Source organism: Mustelus asterias, chromosome 1 (assembly GCF_964213995.1).
Source record: "Mustelus asterias chromosome 1, sMusAst1.hap1.1, whole genome shotgun sequence".
Taxonomy (NCBI): Eukaryota; Metazoa; Chordata; class Chondrichthyes; order Carcharhiniformes; family Triakidae; genus Mustelus; species Mustelus asterias.
Window position 1 is genome coordinate 105,643,752 of NC_135801.1, and position 23,587 is coordinate 105,667,338.

Here is a 23,587-nt window from a genome sequence, read left to right on the forward strand (position 1 = left end):
ACCCTCAGCATAGTGATTGAGCCTTTCCTGTTTGAGCTCCACCCACAGCGACTCATTACATGACCCCGCTAAATTGTCCACCCTCTGCACCGCTGTAATATGCTCCCTAACTAATACCGCTACTCCCGGACCTTTTTTAGCCCCTCCTCCGTCTCGCCTAAAACACACACCCCGGAATATTCAGCTGCCAGTCCTGTCCTTTTAACCATGTCTCCGTCACCGCAACCACATCCAAATTCCGCGTAAGCATTAAGGCCCTAAGTTCGTCCGTCTTACCCGTTACGTTCCTTGCATTGAAGCAGATGCACTCCAGACCTCCAGGCCCACTCAGGTCATCCTGCTCCAGAATGCTCTTCTTCTTAGCTAGCCTTGCCCTGGCCCCCAGCCTCAGTACTTACTGACCTACTGTTTTGATCCCCACCCCCCTGCCACACTAGTTTAAACCCTGCCGAGACACTCTAGCAAAACTCCCAGCCAGGATACTTGTGCCCTTCCAGTTAAGGTGTCACCCATCCTTTCCGTACAGGTGCCATCCTCTCATGAAGACTTCCCAATGATCTATGAATTTGAAACCCTCCCTCTTGCACCAGTCCTTTAGCCATGTGTTCAATTGAATTATAACTAATATGCCAGAGAATTTGAAGAAATGCACATACAGCAGACACAAGTATCTAGTCCAAATTACAAGGCAATGTCATCGTTACTTTTCCACATTATTAAATTCTCCAAGTCAACTCTCATAAAAGAAAAATGCTCAAACTATTTAAAGGGAGTGACTGACAACCTGAAGTCATGTTGGGTAGACCAAAATTCTTAACACAAAATTAATAGTTTTATTTGTTGAATAACTGATCATGTAATGTAATTTAGAAGAATTTTCAGGATGCATTTGAAAGGGCTGGTCAGAAAAAAAAATCAAAGAAATACAGTAACATGAATGCAAAGTAGGTTAATGAAAAAGAATTAGAGACAGGTTGGAAGTGATGTTTCAAGGTCACTGTTCTTGGTACAGTTAAGTGATTTGAATTTCGGTGTAGGGAAATGTATTAATAGTACAAAAGTAAGATTGATAAATAGAAGAGACAGTAGAAGACTGGCTGGCAGAATGGATAAGTTATATCTTTCACCTATTTAATGTGGTTACGTGCAAATTAATTTATTGGTAAAAGCATCAAGGGATATAGAGTAATGGCAGATAAATAGAGTCCAAGTACACATCTGCTGTGATCCAACTGAATGTATTAAAAGTTGTAATATTTTAAATGAGGATGGATTTTATGGGTTGGGTGTAATATTGCTGCCCCCACAACTAAAATGCCGGTTAGAAATGGAGTTAACGTTTCAAGTCAAAACATTAACTCTCCATAGATGTTGCCAGATCTGATGAGTATTTCCAGTACTTTGTTTTTATTTCAACAGAATGATGCCAGGGATGGGAATGTGTCGTTGGAAACACTTGGGATTCGAGAACAAAGAGATTCAATAAAGTCTTTTAAAATTAAGAAAAGTTTTGATATGCTTATTCTATTCACTCTTTTCACTTTGATTGTCGAGTCAGTCATCAGTTTAATGACAACACTAAGAGCAGGGCTGTTGGAACATAAACTGCTTTGCCACGGGAAGTGGTCAAGGTATAGACCACTGCATCTTGTAGGGAAAATTGGACAAACGTTTGAAGCAGAGGAATATAAAGTTATGGAGAGAATGAAGAAGTGGAATAACTTTAGCCAAGAGTCAGCAAAGGCATCATGGACTAAAACTGTATTCTATGCCGTAACATTCTATAGTTCTATTAAAACATAAAAGAACAGAATAGATTTGGAGCTTGGGTCACATTATGCCAGATTTAACGTAATCTGTATTTAACTTTTCACATGCTGTATTTTAAGATTATGTGAAACACAACTTCTGCTTTGTCAACCATCAATAATCTGGTCTGTATTTTTTTTTAATCTTAAGTGCTCCATTCTTAACTACATAAAATGAAATGGGTAAATTCCCATCAATATTGTGAAAGCATTCCTGTGAAATATTCCATGGACTTTGCTCCGCCATCATGTTCCATTGTTCTCTCATGTTTGTGACAGCATAAACTTGGTGGTGGTCCTTAATAACAACTTTCTTGCGCCTTTGGTCAGTTTATATTGACAGGTAATCAGCTGTTTTCAATCAAGAAAGGGCAATGGTGGGGATGAGAGGGGCAAGGAAAAGGTAATTGCCTGCAATGCCTTGTCAGAGGATCAATTTACATACTCTGTCGTATTAAAAAGTGAACAGTCTAGCCAATGTCTACAAACATGGATAATGCTGCTCCTATGCAATCCTCTTTCAACTACTTGGAGAGATGGATGGAATGTGGCAACAGGAGTAGGCCTTTCATTCCCTGTTCCAGCATTAAAGGAGCTTTTGTGACTGATTGGTATCCCAACTCCATCCGCCCACTTCGGCTCCCACCCTTTAATATTCTTGCTTAGCATAATTCTAGTGATCAGGGATTGCTAATTATTAATTGAGCTGCTGCTTTTTGAGAGAAATAGATCCAGACTTTTATCACCCTGTGAAGAACTATTTCCTAACATCTCCTTTGAATGTCGTGGTTCTAATTTAAGGTTATGGCATTTTGTCCTAGAATCCCCCAATATGGAAAATTCTCTATACCTCATCAATTCCTTTCAAAATCCTAAAAATCCTCATTTAAATGTCCATAACCTCTTACAATATGAACCAGGTTTAATGTAATTTCTTCTCATAATTTTGTGGTTTCTCTTTCGAACATTGGAGTTACATTTTCAATGTCCTAACCCAAAGGGACAATTCTTGAACTGTGTTCTTGAATTCTTGAACTCCTTCAAAAAGCTAATATATTCTGTCCAAGTTGAAGTGTCTAGAACTGTGCAAAATACTCCAGATGTGGGCAAGTGGGATTGAAGATAGAAGGGCTTGCCATACCTCCCAATCTTCCCTAGATTTAGCAGACATGACAGAGGATAAAAAGTGTGAAACAATAAAGGCTGAAAGGGCAGTCCTAGAAGCTACAAGACCGGTTGGTTTATTAGTGGTGGGTAAAATTTAGAAACAATAAATTGGGGGGTGGGGTGAAAAGAGGCACTTGGGACAGGTTTGAGTTATTAAGGAGAGTTAGCATAGATTTGTAAAAGGCAGATCATATACAATTAATCTAATTGAATATCTGATGAAGTATAAAGAAAATTGACAACGGGAATGCAATGGATGTTGTCTATACGGATTCTAAGAAAGCATTTGACACAGTCCTACATAAAAGCCTGGTTAACAAAATTGAGGCTCATGGAATAGGAGGGATAGTGTCAGCTTGGATAAAATATTGATTTACCAACAACACCAACTTGTATTTAAACAGTGTTCTTAGTGTAGTGAAATGTCCCCAAGACATTTTATGGAGGCATTATGAAACAAAATATAAAACTGAACTTCGTCGAGAAGATATCAGGGCAAATGACCAAAAGCTTGGTCAAAGAGAGAAGTTTTAAGGAGTGCCTTAAAGGAGGGGGCAGAGAGATTTAGAGAGGGATTTGGACAGAAAACATCATGTTATGATAAATGGTTGTTTTTCCAGAGTGGCAGATGATAGATGACAGTAGTGTTCCCCATGGGGTAGTGCTAGGACTTCTTTTGATATACATAAGTGACTTGGAAATTAGAATACAAAGTAACATTACAAATTTTGCAATGATAACAAAATTTAAATTATGATAATGGTGAAGGTGATATCTCACCAACTGCAACAGCACACAGATGGGAAGCCAAGTGGCAGGCAGAATTTAATACAAAAGTGTGAAGTCATGCATTTTGGCAGAAGGGATGAGCAAAGGCTATATAGGTTAAATGGCATAGTTCTAAAGAGTGCAGAGACAGAAGGACTTTGGAATTCAGATGCATAGATCGTTGAAGATGGCAGAATATTAACATTCCAGCCTTGCAAAAGCTATCAAGGTTAGAATTTCAATTTCTCCTTTTATGAATAGAGACACTGAACTGAAAATCAGGGCTGCAATTTTCTGGTCGACATAACAGCACAGATAATGACAATCTTATTATTGCAAAAGAGTACAGAATAAATATGCTTTTAAATTCAATATTCAAAAATTGCTGTCAAGGTTGCTTCGCTCCACTGCTAGCTTTGCAAAAATTGCACCTTCCAGCTTGATCTTTCTCTACTCCCTAGCTAGTGACTGTAACACTACATTTTACACTCTCTCGTTTCCTTCTCTATGAACGGTATGCTCTGTAAAGCGCTCAAGAAACAATACTTTTCTCTGTATGCTAATACATGTGACAATAATAAATCAAAATTCACCATTGTAATGCACTGAATGGTGTGAAGTTGTTATATTTGCACAAGATTTGCGTGCAAACTAAACTCGCCACAAAAAGAATATTTTTGTTGACGTTTTTCATCTTGCACTCATCAGGACAATGCAAGCTTGATGCTGAAATAGGGCATAAGGCCATCCTGCAGGATAATGGCTACCCTGATCAGATCATTTCACGCAAACTCATGAACAGGCCCAAGGCTATCATTGGCACTGAAAAGTGCCTATTCCACCTTAGAAGGACAAGGTATCTCAAAGCTTTGAGCAACAGGTGAAGCTAGCTGTTTCACCCTGCTACTATGCAACTGCAGCACAAGGTATTTGCCACTAATGGGATGCTGCCATCAAGCTAAAAAGACATTCTGCTTATCACACAAATGAGGAATGTGGTATATGAATTTTAGTGCCAATGTGATGCCAGGTACTTTAAGTCGTATGTCCCAAAGACTGGCAATTGTATCAAACAGCATGTCCCTTCCGCGCTGTTCACAACAGGCAAGGTACAGACCATACTCAACCAGCCTAGGTTTACAAAACTCAAACCAGTGTTCAACATTAGATGTGATTCCACAATTGGACAATATTTGCTAACTAATTCTCTGTGCTAAAAATTACACTGACAACCAATTTAAGAGTTAGTCAGGCTCACAGTGTGACACATTTGAATATACTAGAAGCTATATAAATTAATATACAGGGCCCTAATCTTTGCACGCAAAGAACATGTACACACATTGTGCCTATTTCAGAAAAACAAAATAAGTTACAGCCATTTTCAAGCTCATTTCTCAAGGCAATCAGAGTCAAGCTACCTGGTTTAAATTTCAAACAATGATAGACTGTCACAAACAACTGATGCATTCGTCATGGGAAAACCTCAATTAATCAGAGTCCACTTGCAAACCAATCAGTGCTCTCATTTCATACAATATAACTGTATTGTCGTCCTTGGATTTGTATTCTTATGAATGCCTTGATATGTACAAGATGAAAAGCTTTGAAAAAAGTCTTTCAGCAATACTCAGGTTCTGTACTACCAATTAGATTAAGTTATATCCATTCCAGTTTAAGTACTTAAGATCTTAATTGCTGCTAATAAGTGTGGAATATCATCCCTTCAGGTTTTAATTGTTATTCGAGATTTAAAAATAAAATTAGTTTTCCTTTCTTAATGCAATCTTCCTTTCCCTCTCATTATTTCTCTTCTTGCACCTAATTTGACTTTGATTTGACCTTTTCTTCACACTTCCTTCTCAGTCCTTGCACAATTAATTTCATAATCCTTCGATCAGATTGGTTGAGATACAGTTCACTCAGATAGACCCAGTGACCCTGACTGCAATATTATTAGTTCACATGGATATACCCCAGAATACTGAAATAAGCAAGGGAGGAAATTACTGGGACCTTGAGAGAAATCTTTGTATCCTCACTGGCTACAGGGGAGGTCTCAGAGGATTGGAGAATAACCAATGTTATTCCTTTGTCTAAGAAGGGTAGCAAGAATAATCCAGGTAAATACAGGCCGGTGAGCCGGACGTCAGTGGTAGGAAAGTTATTGGAGAGAATTCTTCAAGACTGGATTTACTCCCACTTGGAAATAAGTGAACGTATTAGCGAGAGGCGACATGGTTTTGTGAAGGGGAGGACATGCCTCACTAACTTGATCAGGTTTTTCAAGGAAGTGATGAAGATGATTGATGAGGGTAGGGTAGTGGATGTTGTCTACATGGACTTCAGTGAGGCCTTTGACAAGGTCCCTCATGGCAGACTGGTGCAGAAGGTGAAGTCGTGTGGGATCAGAGGTAAACTGGCAAGGTGGATACAGAACTGGCTCGATCATAGAAGACAAAGGGTAGCAGTGGAAGGGTGCATTTCTGAATGCAGGGCTGTGACAAGTGGCGCTCGTCAGGGATCAGTGTTGGGACCTTTGCTTTTTGTGATTTGGAGGAAAATGTAACTGGTTTGATTAGTAAGTTTGCGGACGACACAAAGGTTGGTGGATTTGCGGATAGCGATGAGGACCATCAGAGGATACAGCAGGATATAGCTCGGTTGGAGACTTGGGCGGCGAGATGGCAGATTGTGTTTAATCCAGACAAATGTGAGGTAATGCATTTTGGAAGGTCTAATACAGATAGGAAATATACAGTAAATGGCAGAACCCTTAAGAGTATTGATAGGCAAAGGGATCTGGGTGTACCGGTACACAGGTCACTGAAAGTGGCAATGCAGGTGGAGAAGGTAATCAAGGCATATGGCATGCTTGCCTTCATCGGCCGGGGCATTGAGTTTAAAAATTGGCAAGTCATGTTGCAGCTTTATAGAACCTTAGTTAGGCCACGCTTGGAATATAGTGTTCAATTCTGATCACCACTCTACCAGAAGGGTGTGGAGGCTTTGGAGAGGATACAGGAAAGATTTACCAGGATGTTGCCTGGTATGGAGGGTATTAGCTACGAGGAGAGGTTGGAGAAACTTGGTTTGTTCTCACTGGAATGACAGAGGTTGAGGGGCGACCTGACAGAAGTCTACAAGATTATGAGGGGCATGGACAGAGTGGATAGTCAGAAGCTTTTTCCCAGGGTGGAAGAGTCAATTACTAGGGGTATAGGTTTAAGGTGCGAGGGGCAAGGTTTAAAGGAGATGCACAAGGCAAGTTTTTTTTTAAAAACAGGGTGGTGGGTTCCTGGAACTCGCTGCCAGGGGAGGTAATGGAAGCAGTTACAATAGTGACTTTTAAGGGGCGTCTTGACAAATACTATAGGATGGGAATAGAGGGATACGGTCCCTGGAAGGGTACGGGTTTAGTTCAGTAGGGGAGCATGGTCAGTGCAGGCTTGGAAGGCCAAAGGGCCTGTTCCTGTGCTGAAATTTTCTTTGTTCCAGCAATCTATTGTGCTAAAAAAAAAGAATAATTTAGATGTCCAAGAGCAAGTCTAACTAATAGCAAACACCATTAGATGGCCCTGAGCCAAGAAGTTAATTTATCTACATATGATTTTGGAAGCCAGATTTAGAAATGATTTTGAAACCATAAAAAGGATTGACATTAGGATCATACTGAATGAGAGGATTGCACTAAAAAAGGGCTGTGCTGATGAAAGCAGAAATGAAGGGTGGATCAAACATATATGTTGAAAATGATTAATGAGTTTGAGAAGAACACAAGAAATAGGAGGAGTAGTAGATCACACAGCCCACTGAGCCTGCTCCTCCATTTGATATGATCATGCCAGATCTTGGACTTCAACTATATTTTCCCACCCACTCCCCATATCACTTAATTCCCAGAGACCAAAAAAATCTATCTATCCCAACCTTAAAATATTCAACAATGAAACATTCACAATCCTCTGGGGTAGAAAATTCCAAAGATTCACAACCCGTGAGCAAAGCAATTTCTCCTCATCTCAGTCCCAAATCATTTCCCCTTTATCCTGAGACTGTGTCCCTACAGTTTAGATTCCCTGACCAGTGAAAACAATCTCTCATTGTTGACCCTGTCAAGCCCTTCAGCATTTTGTAGGTTTCAAAGAAGTCACCTTTCATTCTTCTGAACTCGAGAATAATAGCCCAATTTACTCAGCTTCCCATCATAGGCAATCCCCTCACCCCAAGGACCAATTTAGTGATTCTTCACTCTATCGCCTCCAATGCAAGTATATGCTTTCTTAGAGATGGGAGACCAAAATTGCATACAGTATTCCAGGCGTGGTCTCATCAAAGTCCCACACAACTGTAGCAAGACTTATTTATTCTTGTACTCCAAAGCCCTCACAATAAAGGCCAACATGTCATTTGCCTTTGAATTGCATGCTGCACCTCCATGCTAATATTGTGTTCCCCATGTGAGCACATTCCAGTCTCTTTGAACATCAACGCTTACAAGTTCCTCACCTATTAAGGAAAAATCTGCTTTTTTATTCTTACGGCAGAGATGAAAATTTTTTTTAAAAATTTGAATGATTATTTTCACTGATTGATAAGTCAATAAGAGGGCATGAACTCGGTCAGGATGAGAATGGAAGCATAAAAGGAGGGATTAGAAAAGAGTTTTTCATCAAATAGTTAAGACAATTGATTACAAATAGCCATTGAGACAGTGTGAAACATGTTTAAAGTGGGAATTTTACATTTTAATAATATGAGGGCAAAGTAAGGAAATGGAGAGAGTAAATACGTGAGCTAGCATTGGCATAGGCATAATAAATCAACTAGCTTTCTTCTGTTCCATAATTTAGTTCTCAATCACTTACGTTACTCACCCTACTGCCTTTGGCAATCTCAAAAATAACACATGAAGCTCCTTTCAAAGTTCAAATTCCCTATCACTCTCTCAGAATGAGAATTCCCTTCCAGAAGGGCATTTTGATTGACTATCGGAGAAAAGCAGCCAGCCCTCTGATGCTTATAGCCATCTGTATCCAGCAACCTTCGCATTCATTTCATCTGGTAAAACCAGAATGAGCACAAGAATAGTTTCCCTAACAAATAAGTTAGGCTCTCAGCCAAAAAAGGATTTGCCTTCAAAACAGGATCGACATTGTATTTCCAGACCAAATCCTGAATTGAAAATTTTTCACTCTAATTACCTCTGTAGGCGGCACGGTGGCACAGTGATTAGCACTGCTGCCTCACAGCGCCAGGGACCCAGGTTCGATTCCCAGCTTGGGTCACTGTGTGGAGTTTGCACATTTGAGTGGGTTTCCTCTGGGTGCTCCGGTTTTCTTCCACAGTCCAAAGATGTGCAAGTTCGGTGAATTGGCTATGCTAAATACTCCCTCAGTGTACCCAAACAGGTGTCAGTGTGGCGACTAGGGGATTTTCACAGTAACTTGATTGCAGTGTGAATGTAAACCTACTTGTAACACTAATAAATTAACTTTAACTCTGGGTCACCTCCTCCAAAATTTGACTTGTCATTTATATAATAAACTGAATCTGCCCATTCCAAAACCCATCCATGTGCCCCGAAAAGAATTACAGCATAAGGAAACAAACCATCAAACCCAACCAATCCAGGTTAGCACTTCAATCCTAATCTCAAGTTCCCACTTTATTCATAAATCTATGTATTTATTTTCCTTCAATGACTAATTTTTAAATTAGTTTATTTTTAAAAAATTATTTTTAAAAATCATTTACTATTCTTAAATCTACTTACAAAGGCTGACATGCTCTCTGTTTTAATCATATGTTTGATTAATTGCTTGAACAGGTAATTTTCTCAGTCAGAGTTCTCATTCCACAACCTCATAACCCTGACCTTTCTTCATGTTTCCTACATCGCAAAAGTAATCATAATTCAAAAGTACTTAATTGGCTTTAAAGTGCCTTGGGATAAACCAAGATTACAAAAGGCATAAAAAGTTTTTTCCACTTTTTAGATCTGTATTTCCTCATATCAGGCAGTATCCCAGTGAATCAGCCTCAACATTCTCCCTCAAGTGTGGAGTCTCGAACAGCATGCAGTAATCCAATCTGCAACATGCAGAACAAATTATATATAATGATCAATCTAGTGAGACAAACTGTGTAATCTATTAAACTGGTTGATTCTTGAACAGCAAACTTTGTTGGCAATTGGTTTGATTTATGCCAAGTCAGCAGATAGGAGGTTACAATAATTTCCTGACTGTTAATCATCACCATAATTAAATGTGAAAAACATAAGAGACAAAGAAAAAAATCTTCAATGAGTTTCCAAAATATCACAGGCACTTCCTGAATTAACACTGATATTGAAATGGCTGGAGTGCCAAAGCGGAGGCTGAGAAAATCTACTTTCACATATTGAGGAAACATGTCAGCCTTCGAGCTCTCTCGATCAAAAACTGTATTACAGAGGAATTAGAAAAGTTTTTGGTCTGGAAACAACAGCATTAGTTTTTCAGTAGTTAACAAGTTCACCTGTCTTGGATGAATATCATCTCACCAAAAAACAGGTTAATGTCCTTGTAGTTAACTCCACCAGAAGACTCCTATAGCATAATCTGCCCTATCAAACAACCTGCAAAAAATATCTTCACACCAGCTCCCAATATGCAAGTTACCATGTCAACTGGTCATTATTACATGACTGTTAAGGGACCTTCTGGTGCAAATTGGGTGCTGTGTTCCCTAAATTACAACAGTGATGAGAGTATTTTATTGGTTGTAAATGACATTTGAACATCCTCAGGTCATGGAAAAAAACTGTGTAAATACAAGTCTTTCCTTATGTTGGGAAAACGTTTTGCACAAATGTACTTTGAGTGATTTATTGCTTGGACGGGAATCTTTGGACCAGAAACCTCATGAGGGTTTGACTGGTCTCTTGTTGTAACTCCCATAGGAGACCATCAGAACCCAGAGAAGAAACGTGAATGGTCATATTCATTCCATCTGATGAAGGGTCATTCTGACTCGAAACATTGGCTCTATTTTCTCTCCACAGATGCTGTCAGATCTGCTGAGACTTTCCAGCATTTTCTGTTTTTGTTCATTCCATCACAGCCACCACAAAAAAATTATAACAGAAAACCAATAAAATCCCATAGAATTTCGGCTCCGTGTTTTGATTACTTTGGCTCATCCAAAAAATCTTTCATTTTTCTAATTGTATTATTGTAAATATTCTTAAATCAACTTAATGGGGATGAGGGTTCAGATATGGTTCTGATATGGAAAGGAAGAAATGGGAGAGGTTGCACTTTTTTGTGGGGCATGAATGAGCATTTTTAAAAACAAAACTAAGTTTAACAGGCCACCAGTTTTCATCGACAGAATATCTTCTCGGAAGGCATTTCAAATTATATCAAGAACCCAGTAGCATGTATAGGTCAACCACTACGACTGCATTACCAATATTCAGTATAAGCTCCTGCAGCTATCTCGACTACACCTCCTCACACCTGTAAGGATTCCATTCCATTCTCCCAGTTTCTCTGTCTCCGTCGCATCTGTTCTGATGATGCTACCTTCCACAATGGTGCTTCTGAAAGGTCTTCCTCTTCCCTCAGCCAAGGATTCCACCCACCCCCCCACTGCACTGTGCCTGACCCATTTCCTACACTTCTGACCTCACCCCTTCCCTCTCCCTCCCAGACCATGTCTTTTTCCTCACTTTTCACCCCACCAGCCTCTTTATTCATCCTCTGCCATCTCCATCAATTCGAGCATGATGCCACCACCAAACACATTTTTCCTTCACCTCCCCAGCATTCTGAATGGACTATTTCCTCTGGCACTCTGGCCCATTCCTCTATCACCCCTAGCAGCTCATCCCCTTTCCAGGGCACCTTTCCAAGCAATGACAGGAGGCGTAACATCTGCTCCTTTATCTTTTTTCCTCTTTGTTTATTCTAACTCAACAGTAACACTAGTATTAAGGCATAGATGAAGCACTCCAGAAATTTTGCAGAATACTAACCCAGGGAGACAAAATGTTGGACAAGTTCCATCACATTATTCATCATGTTAAAATTCAGGAGCATTTGATTAGCTTGATCTCTTACTTCCCAGTCCTAACAGTTCGGTAAATTTTATTCTGAATTAGGAGTAATTCCCCCAGAATTCACTGCAGATTTACGAGGACATATATTACAGGAACAAAGTTTTTACTCCAAGCTGAAAAGAAAAATGGTAAGTAATGAGCAACTACAAGTTTCAGTTCCTCATTTGCTTAAGCCTACATATATATAATATATATATGTATATCCTGAGTTAAATTATTTCACCGCAGAACTATGATTATTTAATTAACTCCATCTGTTTGGTTTTGTCCCTCTGTGGTTAAAGATTGTACAGAAGGCAATGTCAAACATTCAGTTACATCTATATTTTTACTCTAGCACATTTGCTTATGTAGATCTCAGTTGAAATAAAATGAAAAATCCAAACACAAGCTGGGGGAACAACACCTCATGTTCTGATTAGGCACACCCTTAGTGCCAGTCTATATTTTGTTCTCATGTTTTGCTTTCAACAGTACTGACCTTTATTCTGCTATTAACACCTATTCTGGTCCAAATCCTCTCTCTTGTTTGGTTCTGGCAGTGGAAAATAAATTCTATTTTTTTTAAACTGCAGATTATGGGGGAGGCGATGGCATTGTGATATTATTACTAGATGTCCTTTAGAGAAGGAAATCTGCTTTCCTACTTGGTCTGGCCTACATGTGACTCCAGAGCCACAGCAATGTGCTTCACTCTCAATTGCCCTCTGAAATGGCCGAGCAAGCCACTCAGTTGTATCAGCGTTTCACAAAGGTAGCTCACCACCACCTTCTCAAGGGCAATTAGGGATGTGCAATAAATGTTGGCCGCCAGCAATGGCCATGTCCCACAAATGAATTTTTAAAATTAAATATTAAGAAACAGCACGTAACATGTAATCCTGATAGGCATGTTTAGATAGAAGTGGAAAGACTCCTCTGCTGCAAGCATTTAAAAAAATTTATGGGATGTAGGAGTCACTGGCTGGCCCAGCATTTATTCCCCATTCCTAACTGCCGTCCATTTCAGGAGGGCTTTCGAGAGTTAATCACATTGCTGTGGACCTGGAATCACACGTAGGCCAGACCAGGTAAGGATAACAGATTTCCATCCCTAAAAGGATATTAGTGAACCAGATGGGTTTTAACAACAATCGACAACGGCTTCTTGGTCATCATTAGATTCTTAATTCCAGATTTTTTAATGAATTCAAATGTCGTCAATCTACTTTAGTGGGATTTGAAACCAGATGTCGCCCTGGGTCTCTGGGTTACTAGTCCAGTGACAATATCATATGCCACCATCTCCAATCACCCAATTTGTTGAAGCTGAAGACAGTAAGCATGGAGTGTGAGAGCGAGTGCGCGGGAGCGAGCGGGGCCTTATAAATGCCACAACGACAAAAGCAAAATACTGCTATGCTGGAGAACTGAAAACAGAAAATGCTGGAAAAACGCAACAGATCTGGCAGCATCTGTGGAGAAAGAGAAACAGAATTAACATTAATTCCAGAAAAAAGTCATATTGGACTTAGGGAGATGTTTTATGTCATTGAATAATGGGGTGAAAGGCATTTGAAGCAGAATGGAAGATCATGGATAGGTTTAAGGGCAGAAGAGATTAAATGACAACAGTGTCATGGAACACAAGACGATGGGAGTGGTGAAGATATATTTAAAAGAAGATCTTTTACACTAAGTCAATTGATAGTGTTGACACTAAGAAGATATTTCTAAGGAAACATATATCAGATGCCTATGGTCCAAATCTCACCCTCTAAAGAAATTTGAATGTTGCACTTTTTTACAGAAGCTTTCTTCAGAAAACGGCAAACTAGCAGGACTACCTTATAGCAGTATATACATTGGTCATGGACAACAGTTATGACAGCCATGAAAGGTTTGAGGCATGAGCCTTCATGACTAGTCATCTTGACAACAAGTGTGATATTTGGCATCATAGTGAAAGAGGAAAGAAAGAAAAGGAAACCTAAAACAAAAATGTGCCACATGATAATAAAAGCTGCACAACTATTTTAAAAATCTATCATCCACAATGCTATAGTATCCTTAAATGTGGATATCTTAAGTTCATTCATTAAGTGCTAGCTAGATAATACTTACACCTCCAAGTTAGAAGTTTGAGAGAGGGTTCAAGCCTCATTCCAGGAAGTACAGACCAGACAGACACTCAAGAGGTAAAAGCAAAATACTGCGGATACTGGAGATTGGAATTAAAAACAGAAAGTGCTGGAAAAACTCAGGAAGTCTGGCTGTATCTGTGGAGAGTTAACATTTCAAGTCCAATATGACTCTTCTTCGGAGTTAACTATTTTTCTCTCTCCACAGATCCTGCCAGACCTCCTCAGTTTTTTCAACACTTTCTATTTTTATTTCAGGCACCCTGAGATACTGTTTTGCATATAAAACTGATACCAGTCTGCCTGCTCAATTCGGCAAATAAAAAGAAATACAAGGTACTATCTGTAGAGGAACAGGGAAATCTTGGCCAATATTCATCTCTTAGTCGACATTACCAAAACAAAAAAAAAATTGGTCATTCAGTAGCTAAAAATAAAGAATGCGCAAGGCTACACAAAGAAGGTGGCAGGGCATTAGATGAGCTGTGTCAGCACAGACATAATGGCGCAAATGGTCTCCTTCTGTGCTGTAACCATTCTGTGATTCTGTTTCATTTTCTGTTCATACGACTGCACTCTGAACATCTGACTGCCACATTTGCCCCCATAAGAGTGGTTACATTTCAAATTTAATAAATTGTGATAAGATGCTATATAAAAGGAATGGGCATTATTTTAATTTTTTTTCAAAATGCTGACTCAGGTGAGAGAAGCAGTGTGCTCCATATTTTACAGCACTTTCAAAGAATGCTGGAGGTGCTGTCACACTGAAATAGGGCGCCCCAATATAACAGCACTAAAGATAAAAACCAAGCTCCCCTTCTATGGACATGGACATCACCCACACCACTCCCTACAGACACAGGGCATGTCCCACTCCCCCCCCACCCCCCAGGGATGTACTTACCAGTGCGTCCCCAGCTGGTTCTCTTCGCCTGGTTCTCTTCACTCCAGACCACTGTAAGCCTCACTGACATGATGTCACGTCAGTGAGGGGGGGATAACCGAATGTTGGGGGACAACAATACAGCAGGGAAGCCTGCTAATAATATTGAAATATGTTTACATTAGGTTCCTGACCTTCCTGGGCATGAACTATGTTATATCAATGGCTGGGACAATCTCATCGGTGAGATTCTCATTTTCAGCTCCTTGAGATTTTGTGCCTCCTAATCACGCTTTGCACCCACAGCAAACCGGGGGGGGCAAAATCCCGACCATTGTTTTCCCTTTTTAAATGCAGAGAAAAATTGTATTAAGTTTCGACTTTAAATCTTCCTGCCATCCCTATAAATTATGGAAGTTTATTTACTTAAATGATTAAAGGTTGCAATTTCTTACCAAGTTTATCAGCCTTCTCATTGCATGTTCATGGGAACAGATGCATTCACAAGGGTCAAAACCTCCTTCCGCCATGGCAGGACAAGGTTCCTCCAGCTAGTCTCTAGTAATTAAGGCAATGAGAACAATTATAATAGAAACAATAGGAACACAACACAAGACCCTGATTCAGCCAGTCACTTATAATTCCAAATAAATTTAATCTGTAGCCTATTAGTTTGCAAATCCTTCAGAATGCTTAATCTTCACATATATTTTGTATTTCAAGAATATAATTAGATCTTTTAGGTAACCTGCTAACCCCAAGTGAAGCTGATGATTTTCCCGTCCTACCTGCCATGGGAACGCCTGCCTGCGGGTGGGACATGGACCATGCAAAGGTCCACTGACTTCGGGCGGGTTTTTCCGGCTTTGGGGTGAGCGTGGCCAGAAAATCCCACCCTAAATATTTCATTCAGTTTGCATCCACCACTTCCATGAGTTAAAAGGTGATGGAAGGCAATATAAATGTCAATCTGAAATTAGGTTTTTAAACAAATTACAACGATTAATGTGACAGTGATGCAATCTTTATCAAATGAGAAAAATATTTAATGAGATACAAATAACCGACAGGTGACTTAAAAAATATTCATTACAATTTTCTCCTTGCTGTGCACCTGGACTGTTGATCCGCTGCAAATAGTTTATTCATCCTATTCATAATAGAAAAAAAATAGAAAATAGAAAAGGAGTACCACTACATAAATGGAGAGAGATTGCAGGACTTAGATGCTTTGTCGCCTTATTTGAAAAAAGATACAATGGCATTAGAAATAATTAAGAGAATGTTCACTCGACTCATTCGTGTGATATGGGACTCATCTTATGAAGAAAGGGTGAATAGGTTGGGCCTGTACCCATTACACTTAGATGAATCAGAGGCGATGTTATTGAAACATATACGATCCTGGGCTGATTTGATAGGTGGATACCAGGAGGATATTTCCTCTTGACACACCCACACAGTGCCAAGAATATATTTGACATGTTTTTAAAAATGTAAAAATGATGACATAGACTGATTTATAGGAAATAATTTAACTTGTAAGTTCAAGTGATCATTGGAATTAGAATCAATGGAGATTTATTTTTATTATTTAAGCCACTAGAAGCAGATCACCAGGATAACCAATGTATTCAAGCATATGAAGAAAGATTAGCAGCAATGCGGTTTACACATTTCAGTAAGACGCTTGCCGCAAGACCTGTTTTCCCCTGCACCAAATTGCCACGTTGGTACTGCAAGTCTCCACCTTTTTTTTGCTTGTAGGTGGGCTGAATCATCAATTTTCCCAAAAGGGAACACGATTTAGGTTTTTTTGTAAAAAAACCATTGTGATGCTCTTTTCAGTTCTTAACATCAAATGATCCAAAGTATTAATCACATTTCTGAATTTTCAACAGCTGCCTGGGCTCTGCTATTTCCCTTTGGTTCTGAATAGATCCTGCATCTTGAATAGGGTAAATTTCAGAACTGAAAGGAGCGGCACGGTGACACAGTTGTTAACATTGCTGCCTCACAGCACCAGGGACTGGGGTTCAATCCCGGCCTTGGGTAGTCTGTGCAAACTCCGCACATTCTCCCCATGTCTACATAAATTTCCTCCGGGTGCTCCGCTCCGGTTTCCTGTAGGGATTCTATGAAATACATCAAGGACCAATCTGAAGTAGAAACAGTTCTGCAATTTAGACATTTAGTCCCAAACCTCCAGCATGTTAGTGTATCATTTCTTATCAGTTGCTGGATGGGTTGGGAAGATATCAAAAGGAAATTGTCAACTTGGTTAACCCAGGGCTTGATATAGAGCAGTATTGGCAGAAGCTGTACAAACTTACCTGACCACTAGTATGAATAAACTTAAAGGTGATTTTTTAAAAACAATGAAATGTTGTTTATTGAAAGGGGAAATGGAATATAAAAGTAGGGGTGTTTTCTAGTTTACAGGAATATATCTGGAGTATTGTGTACAGTTTTGATCTCCTTATTTAAGGATATAAATATGTTAGTAGCTCAGAGAACGTTCACTCAAATGCCAGCTGGGTTGGGGTACTGTTATTTTATGAGGAAAGGTTGGACAAGCTGAGGCTGCATCCATTGGAGTTTAGAAGAATAAGAGGTGATCTTATTGAAATATACAAGATTCTGATTGGACTCAATTGGGTGGATGCTGAAAGGATGTTTCCCCATAGAACTAGGGGATACAGTGTAAAAATAAGGGGTCTGTAGTGATGAGAATAATGACTTGCTGCAAAGTGGGTCTCTCCCACGGAGAGCAGTTGAGGAAGGATAATTGAAAATCTTTAAGGCAGAGGCAGACACATTATTGGCTAACGAGGGAATCAAAGGTAGGTGGAAGGTGGAATTGAACTCAAGGGCTGAATGGCCAACTCCTAATTCATATGTTGTTTTTAAGAAATTGAATCATTCCACATAATTGATAACATACAATATAATATATCCACATCATTCAAGTGTAAACATTTCAGATTTTACTTGCAATACAATGCAACTTCAATTTTTAATAAAATTATATAGTGTGCTGTGTAGACTATATGGATTCATCCCATTTGCAGCAACAAACCCATGATGTTGACAACATTAAGATTACTCTACTATTCTTTCAGTTCTGGTGAAAGTGAAATCAACCTGAAACATGAATACCATTTCCATCTCTGCAGATGCTGTCTGATCTGTTGGTTTCCAGCATTTCTGGTTTTTACTTTAGATTTCCAGCAGCAGCAGTTATTTGTTTTTGTTAAGACTGCTCATTGTTCAGAGCAACTTATTTAATAGAAATTTTGAACAAGTTTTTTTCCCCTGTTTGAGCAGATAATGCAACAAGTGTGTCTATTAAACTATATTTTGTAACTTATACTATAAAAAGACAGAGGTAGCATGCCCTACAGTCCAAGATTTGTAAAATTACATCACTCATTACTTTGCAAATTGCACATAGTTTAACACTGGAACAGATCCAAGCATATGACCAAGTTTCATAAACAATTTGGGGGTGAAACTGTTCTAAACTGATGAAAATAAGCGTACGTAAAATGGGTTGCTAATTGCCCGAATTGGTTTCAATGCAACTCCCCTTCCCCAACATCCAAGGGCTCTGACAAAGGATCTTCCAGACTCGAAATGTTGGCTCTATTCACGCTCTCCACAGATGCTGTCAGACCTGCTGAGATTTTCCAACATTATCTGTTTAAGTCCAAGTTTCTCCTCTGCTTTAAGTTATTAGCTTTGGCAAAGATCAAGCGTCAGATCAAGTCCAAGATGGGGTGCAATGCTTTATCTTGTCAGCTCGGATGTTGTTTGTCTCTCTTGTGGCGGCCATAAACTGGATTCAATTGGATTTTGAATTTGATTGGATTGGATTGTGAAAGAAATTTGACCACACGTTTATTAAACTGGATTCAATTGGATTTTGAATTTGATTCAATTGGATTGTGAAAGAAATTTGACCACACGTTTATTAATTGAATGAACACAACACTTTATGTCTTAAACAAAAAAAGTACTACTAAATTATATCTCATAACACTTAATAGATTAAAACCCAAAATCTCAGCAGCACATTCCTTGTTATACTTTTATTTCCACTCAGGTGTTCCCCTATACTTTACAGGATCTTGAAGGTTCTTCCACTTCTCCTGGAACCAAACCAAGGTATGCCACAACTCTAAGGAATTCACTTTGATTCTCTTCAGTGTTCATGCTATTCTCCGAGGCATGAGATTTCTTGGGGTTCTTCCACCAGCATCAATTTAGACACGCTCTCCAACTCTCCTTCAACGTATTACTCTTGTGGGCACCCCAGTTCAAGCCCCACTGCATTCTTGCTTACCAACACCAAATCAAAAACCCTAGTTTCTGATAGCCCTCTGCTACTGGTTCCAGCTGCTTTACACCTCCTGACCACTCTTCAGCTGTGTGTTTCTGAGAGATAAATCCAAAGCACACCACCCTGCAATCAATCCCCATGGAAACGTGGCACACCTAGCATGTTCCAAACAGAGGTTTAAACTAATTACCTTCAATTCATTTAAACCCCCATTCTGGGATTTAATGCATTCCATCTCCACCATGATGCTTTTTTTTGCACCAATGATGCTCATTGTTTAGTTTCCAATTTAACCTTATTAAACGAACATAGAACACCCTTTGATTTGCATTCACTTTAGGTTTGTTTACCAGCTTCTCAAACCAGGCGTTTTCATTTATACATTAAAATATAAAATTCCTGAACTAAAAGTCATACTCCTGAAACATATGGATCATAAAATTAGATATTGGTAACAATAGCCTTTGGACACCAAATTTCCAGCAAAGCTTTCTCTTTCTACCTTTGCATTGTCATCTTTGGAGCCCTCCAAGGATCTATATTGATATTAATTCCCATGCTGCTGCTTCACAACATTGTCCACAGACATAGGGATAGCTTCCATATGTACACCACTGACACACATCCTATGCTGAACCATCTCTCTCAACCCCACAGTGGCAGATGATGATAGATAGTCTCACTGATATATCAAGGCGTGGAAGATTTCAATTTCTTCTAACTCAAATTCAAGACTGAAGTCATTGCTTTGACACCCTGGTCATAAATTTACTCCCTTGTCACTGACTCCATTCCCTTCTCCAAGCATTTGTTCACATCTGACCAAGCTGTTAAGTCAGGTAGCTTGTATACTGTAGAAAATTATTTCAATTTCATTCATCACCAAGAGCACCTAATTTTATTTCTGGGATTTTATCCAGCTCTGTCTATATTTCCACTCCTCTTCTACTGAAACCTTTGTCTATGTTTGTTCTTGTTAATGCCAGACTGAATTATGTAATGTCTCCCTTGCTGTCATCCTCCATAAATACCCATAATGTAGCTGCCCAAATTCTGTCCCACTTTCCCATACAATTGCTATGCCAGCATTTTTCATTCATTAGTGGGACATGAATCACTGGCTAGGCTGCTTTTTTTATTGTCCATTGGCACTTGTCCTTCAGAAGGTCATGGTGAGCTGCCTTCTTAAACCACTGCAATCTGTTTGGTGAAAATGCTGTAAAGTAGGGAATTCTAGGACTTAGTCACAAAAATAACCTTTGACCATCACCCTCTATCTCCTGCCCTGAGGCCAATTTTGAAGCCAAAATGCCATGGATCCCATGGGCTCTTACCCACTTCACCAGTCTCCCATGTGGGACCTTATCAAAAGCCTTACCTGAAGTTCATCATAAACTGTACTGCCCTCATCTATTTTTTAACTCCTCAAAAAAATGCAATCAAATTTTCAATCAGGCCAACCATTTTATTTCTCAAGCAACGTCACTAAAACAGGTTACCTGGTATTCATTTAATTTTATGTTGTGGGATCTTGTGTGCAGGTTATCTGCCAAGCTTCCCTACATTACAACAGCAACTACACTTCAAAAGTATCCTGCTGGCAGCAAATGCTATGTGATATTCCATGGTCATGAAAGACAAGTTTTGTTTTATTTTCTGTAAATGTAGGTGTTTATCTCAATATTGGAGCTGTTTTGCATAAAAATGCAAGTTAGATGAACAAGTCGGCTCAGCACACTGAAGCTTTTCAGAACAGCTGCACGGTTATGTAAATTTTGGGGCATCTATTTATAAAGTTATTTCCCTGTCGAAAGTATAATTTGAATAAAAATGAATGACTTTCACCAGATGTACTTCAAATCTACTTTCTAAATTTACTCAAGATGTTACTATTTCTAAGCTATGTTACTCCTTCGTACTGCGAGATCGAAGTTTTAAGTTCGTGAAATGATGCAGAATTAGTATACAAAATATGGTAATTTAACTTCGCACATTGCTGAAGTAGAAATATGTTGACCGGCACACACACACACTCATCAAAACGGTAAGAAAAACATTGTGCATTGATGGTCTCCACCAATGTACAATAGAGCAACACAGCCTTGATGTAAAACCATCGGTCTTTAATCAAGAGAACGGCGAACTGAGAAATCTATGAGACAAGCTTTTTTAAAAAAAACTTATTTCATCAATTTTTAACAAACAATAATACCAAGTGCGGAGGAAGTCTTTAAGACTCAATGACAAGAAACTGAGGCAACCGGTTAAAAATAAATAAAATCAGGCACCAACTTCAATGTCTCATTATGGACGACCTAGTCGGATCCCGGAAACATGGTAACGTTGCTATTTTAACAGGGATATCTATAATAACATCCGCATCAGAGACATCAATAAACTGGGATCCCTTCAGATGCGACCGGGGTTTGTTTTGAAAGCTCTGTCTGCAGCACACATTCCTTTCCCTGAGTCGACCCGCTTTCCAACTGGATCCCCTCACCCGTGTCCCTCAAAGACAACGAGACGCCAGCGTTGCAACATCTGTCAGAACGCTCCGGGCTCACATTCTTACCGGGCTCGCGCTCTCAGAATCGCCAGCACAACCTGTCCTTCCCCTCCCCGGCTGCACCTCTGCTCCACTGTTTTGATACAGTACCAACAAGCACGTCACAAGGGGAGGGGAGGAACAGGAGCCCGGAGCCGGATGTACGCCGCCCTGCCCTGCTCCTGTGTATGTGCGTGCACGCGCGCGCCCACACACGGATACGCGCGGCAGCCATGGCAACGTCGCAGGGGCCGCGCGTGCCTTATCGAACTCGCCACCATCTCTCGCAACCAGCTGGATGCGGATAGGTCGGTGGTGGTGACAAAGCTCACCGGAGTCAACGCTTAATCTAAACTATAACTTTATAATGCCGCCTAATAATGGAACTTGAATGTGACGTACGGCAAAACAATTGTTCTTTCAAACATTTACGGCAGTACCAATTGAATAGTTAAAAGAATGCAGAGGCCTCATGACAAGCACATTCCCTGCGACGCCTGCAGGGCTGACACGGCGTAGGGCTGACACGTGTCTCTTTTCGGTTGGTCGGTGGCCTCAGGGCATGCTGGGAGTGGTGGCTGGTGGGGTTTGCCGTTGGTGCGCGAGAGTGGTGGCGGAAAGCGGAAGTGTTTGGAATGTTGGTGTGCTGGCCGGAAGTTAGTGGAAGAGTGGACCGTTTGTGTGGGTGTGATCAGGGAGGGGAGGGGAGGGGAGGGGAGGGGAGGGTCAGCTGTGTGGTTCGACTCTCCGCTATAGTGCGAGTTGGCAGCGCTTTCATGTTGTCGATTATTGTACTGTTTATCAGCCCCTAGTGCAGGTTTCTACGGTCGGCAGATGGTTCAATATAGTTGAGGAATTCTGCCCCGAGGAAGAAGCAAATTTAATGCTCAGCTCTGCCCCGTTGCTCATCTGGGATTACGGTGATTGAGTTTTAGGGGAGAAGAAATCCAGAATGGGAACCTGCCCAGTCAATGGAAAGACCTATGGAAGAGCAGTAAGACCAGTCAGTGTCCTTGCAAGTCTAACTGCGGTGGGACCAAGCCATTAAAAAGAGCTAAAAGCCATTGATTCTTAAAATGTAAGAAGAAAAATAAACTATGACATATTTGGTCATTGAGTTCAAGGGATAAGAAAAGGGTGAGGGGATGATTTCATTGAAGTATTTCCTTGTGTATTTTTAATTTAAGACCAAATTATCTCTTCAGATTAAAAAAAAACAACCCTGAATGTATTCACAAAACAGGTAGAATGTGAAACTGCGCAGGTTCAATTTCCATACCGACTCATGTTGTTCATTAAGTTTTAACAAAGGGTCATCTGGACTCGAAACATCAGCTTTTTTCTGCCCTTACAGATGCTGCCAGACCGACTGGGATTTTCCAGCATTTTCTCTTTGGATTGTTTGTTAAGGCCCTATCTTCTCAACTTTGTCCCTCACCTGAGGTGAGGTGTGGTGATCCCCAGGTTAAATCATCACCAGTCAGCTCTGCCCCATTGCTCATCTGGGATTATGGTGATTTAAAAGAATGAAAAAATTGCCAAGTTTTTTGAGAAAAGCAATGGAATGTTCTAACATGAACATGGAGATTTTTTTAAGATAATGGAAAAAAAATCACACTTTCCACTCTTGTCACTTAATCTAGAATCATAGAATCCCTGTAGCGCAGAAGGAGGTCAACAAGTCTACACTGACTCTGACGGTGCACCCACCCAGGCCCTATTCCAATAACACTATGTATTTACCCTGCTAATCCTCCTAACCTACACACCTTGGGACACTAAGGGGCAGTGTACTATGGCCAATCCACCTAACCTGCACATCTTTGGAGTGTGGAAGGAAACCA

The 23,587-nt window shown here is 40.0% G+C and overlaps 1 protein-coding gene across 4 annotated transcripts in view; it reads right to left on the minus strand.

The window, feature by feature from the left end:
- smim14 (small integral membrane protein 14) overlaps positions 1-22,256 on the minus strand; it is a 37,099-nt gene extending 14,843 nt beyond the window's left edge. Inside the window, exons 1-2 of one of the 4 annotated variants that reach the window (XM_078216179.1) lie at positions 22,146-22,256; positions 15,312-15,414 (exon numbers count right to left, since the gene is read on the minus strand). In XM_078216179.1, the coding sequence (XP_078072305.1) occupies positions 15,312-15,386 (75 nt within the window). In that variant the 5' untranslated portion in view covers positions 15,387-15,414; positions 22,146-22,256. Of the gene's footprint in view, positions 1-15,311; positions 15,415-21,410; positions 21,431-21,490; positions 21,922-22,145 lie in introns of those variants that run through there. The other 3 variants (XM_078216170.1, XM_078216189.1, XM_078216195.1) reach the window with 3 other exon arrangements.
- Between the last annotated feature and the right edge of the window lie 1,331 nt (positions 22,257-23,587).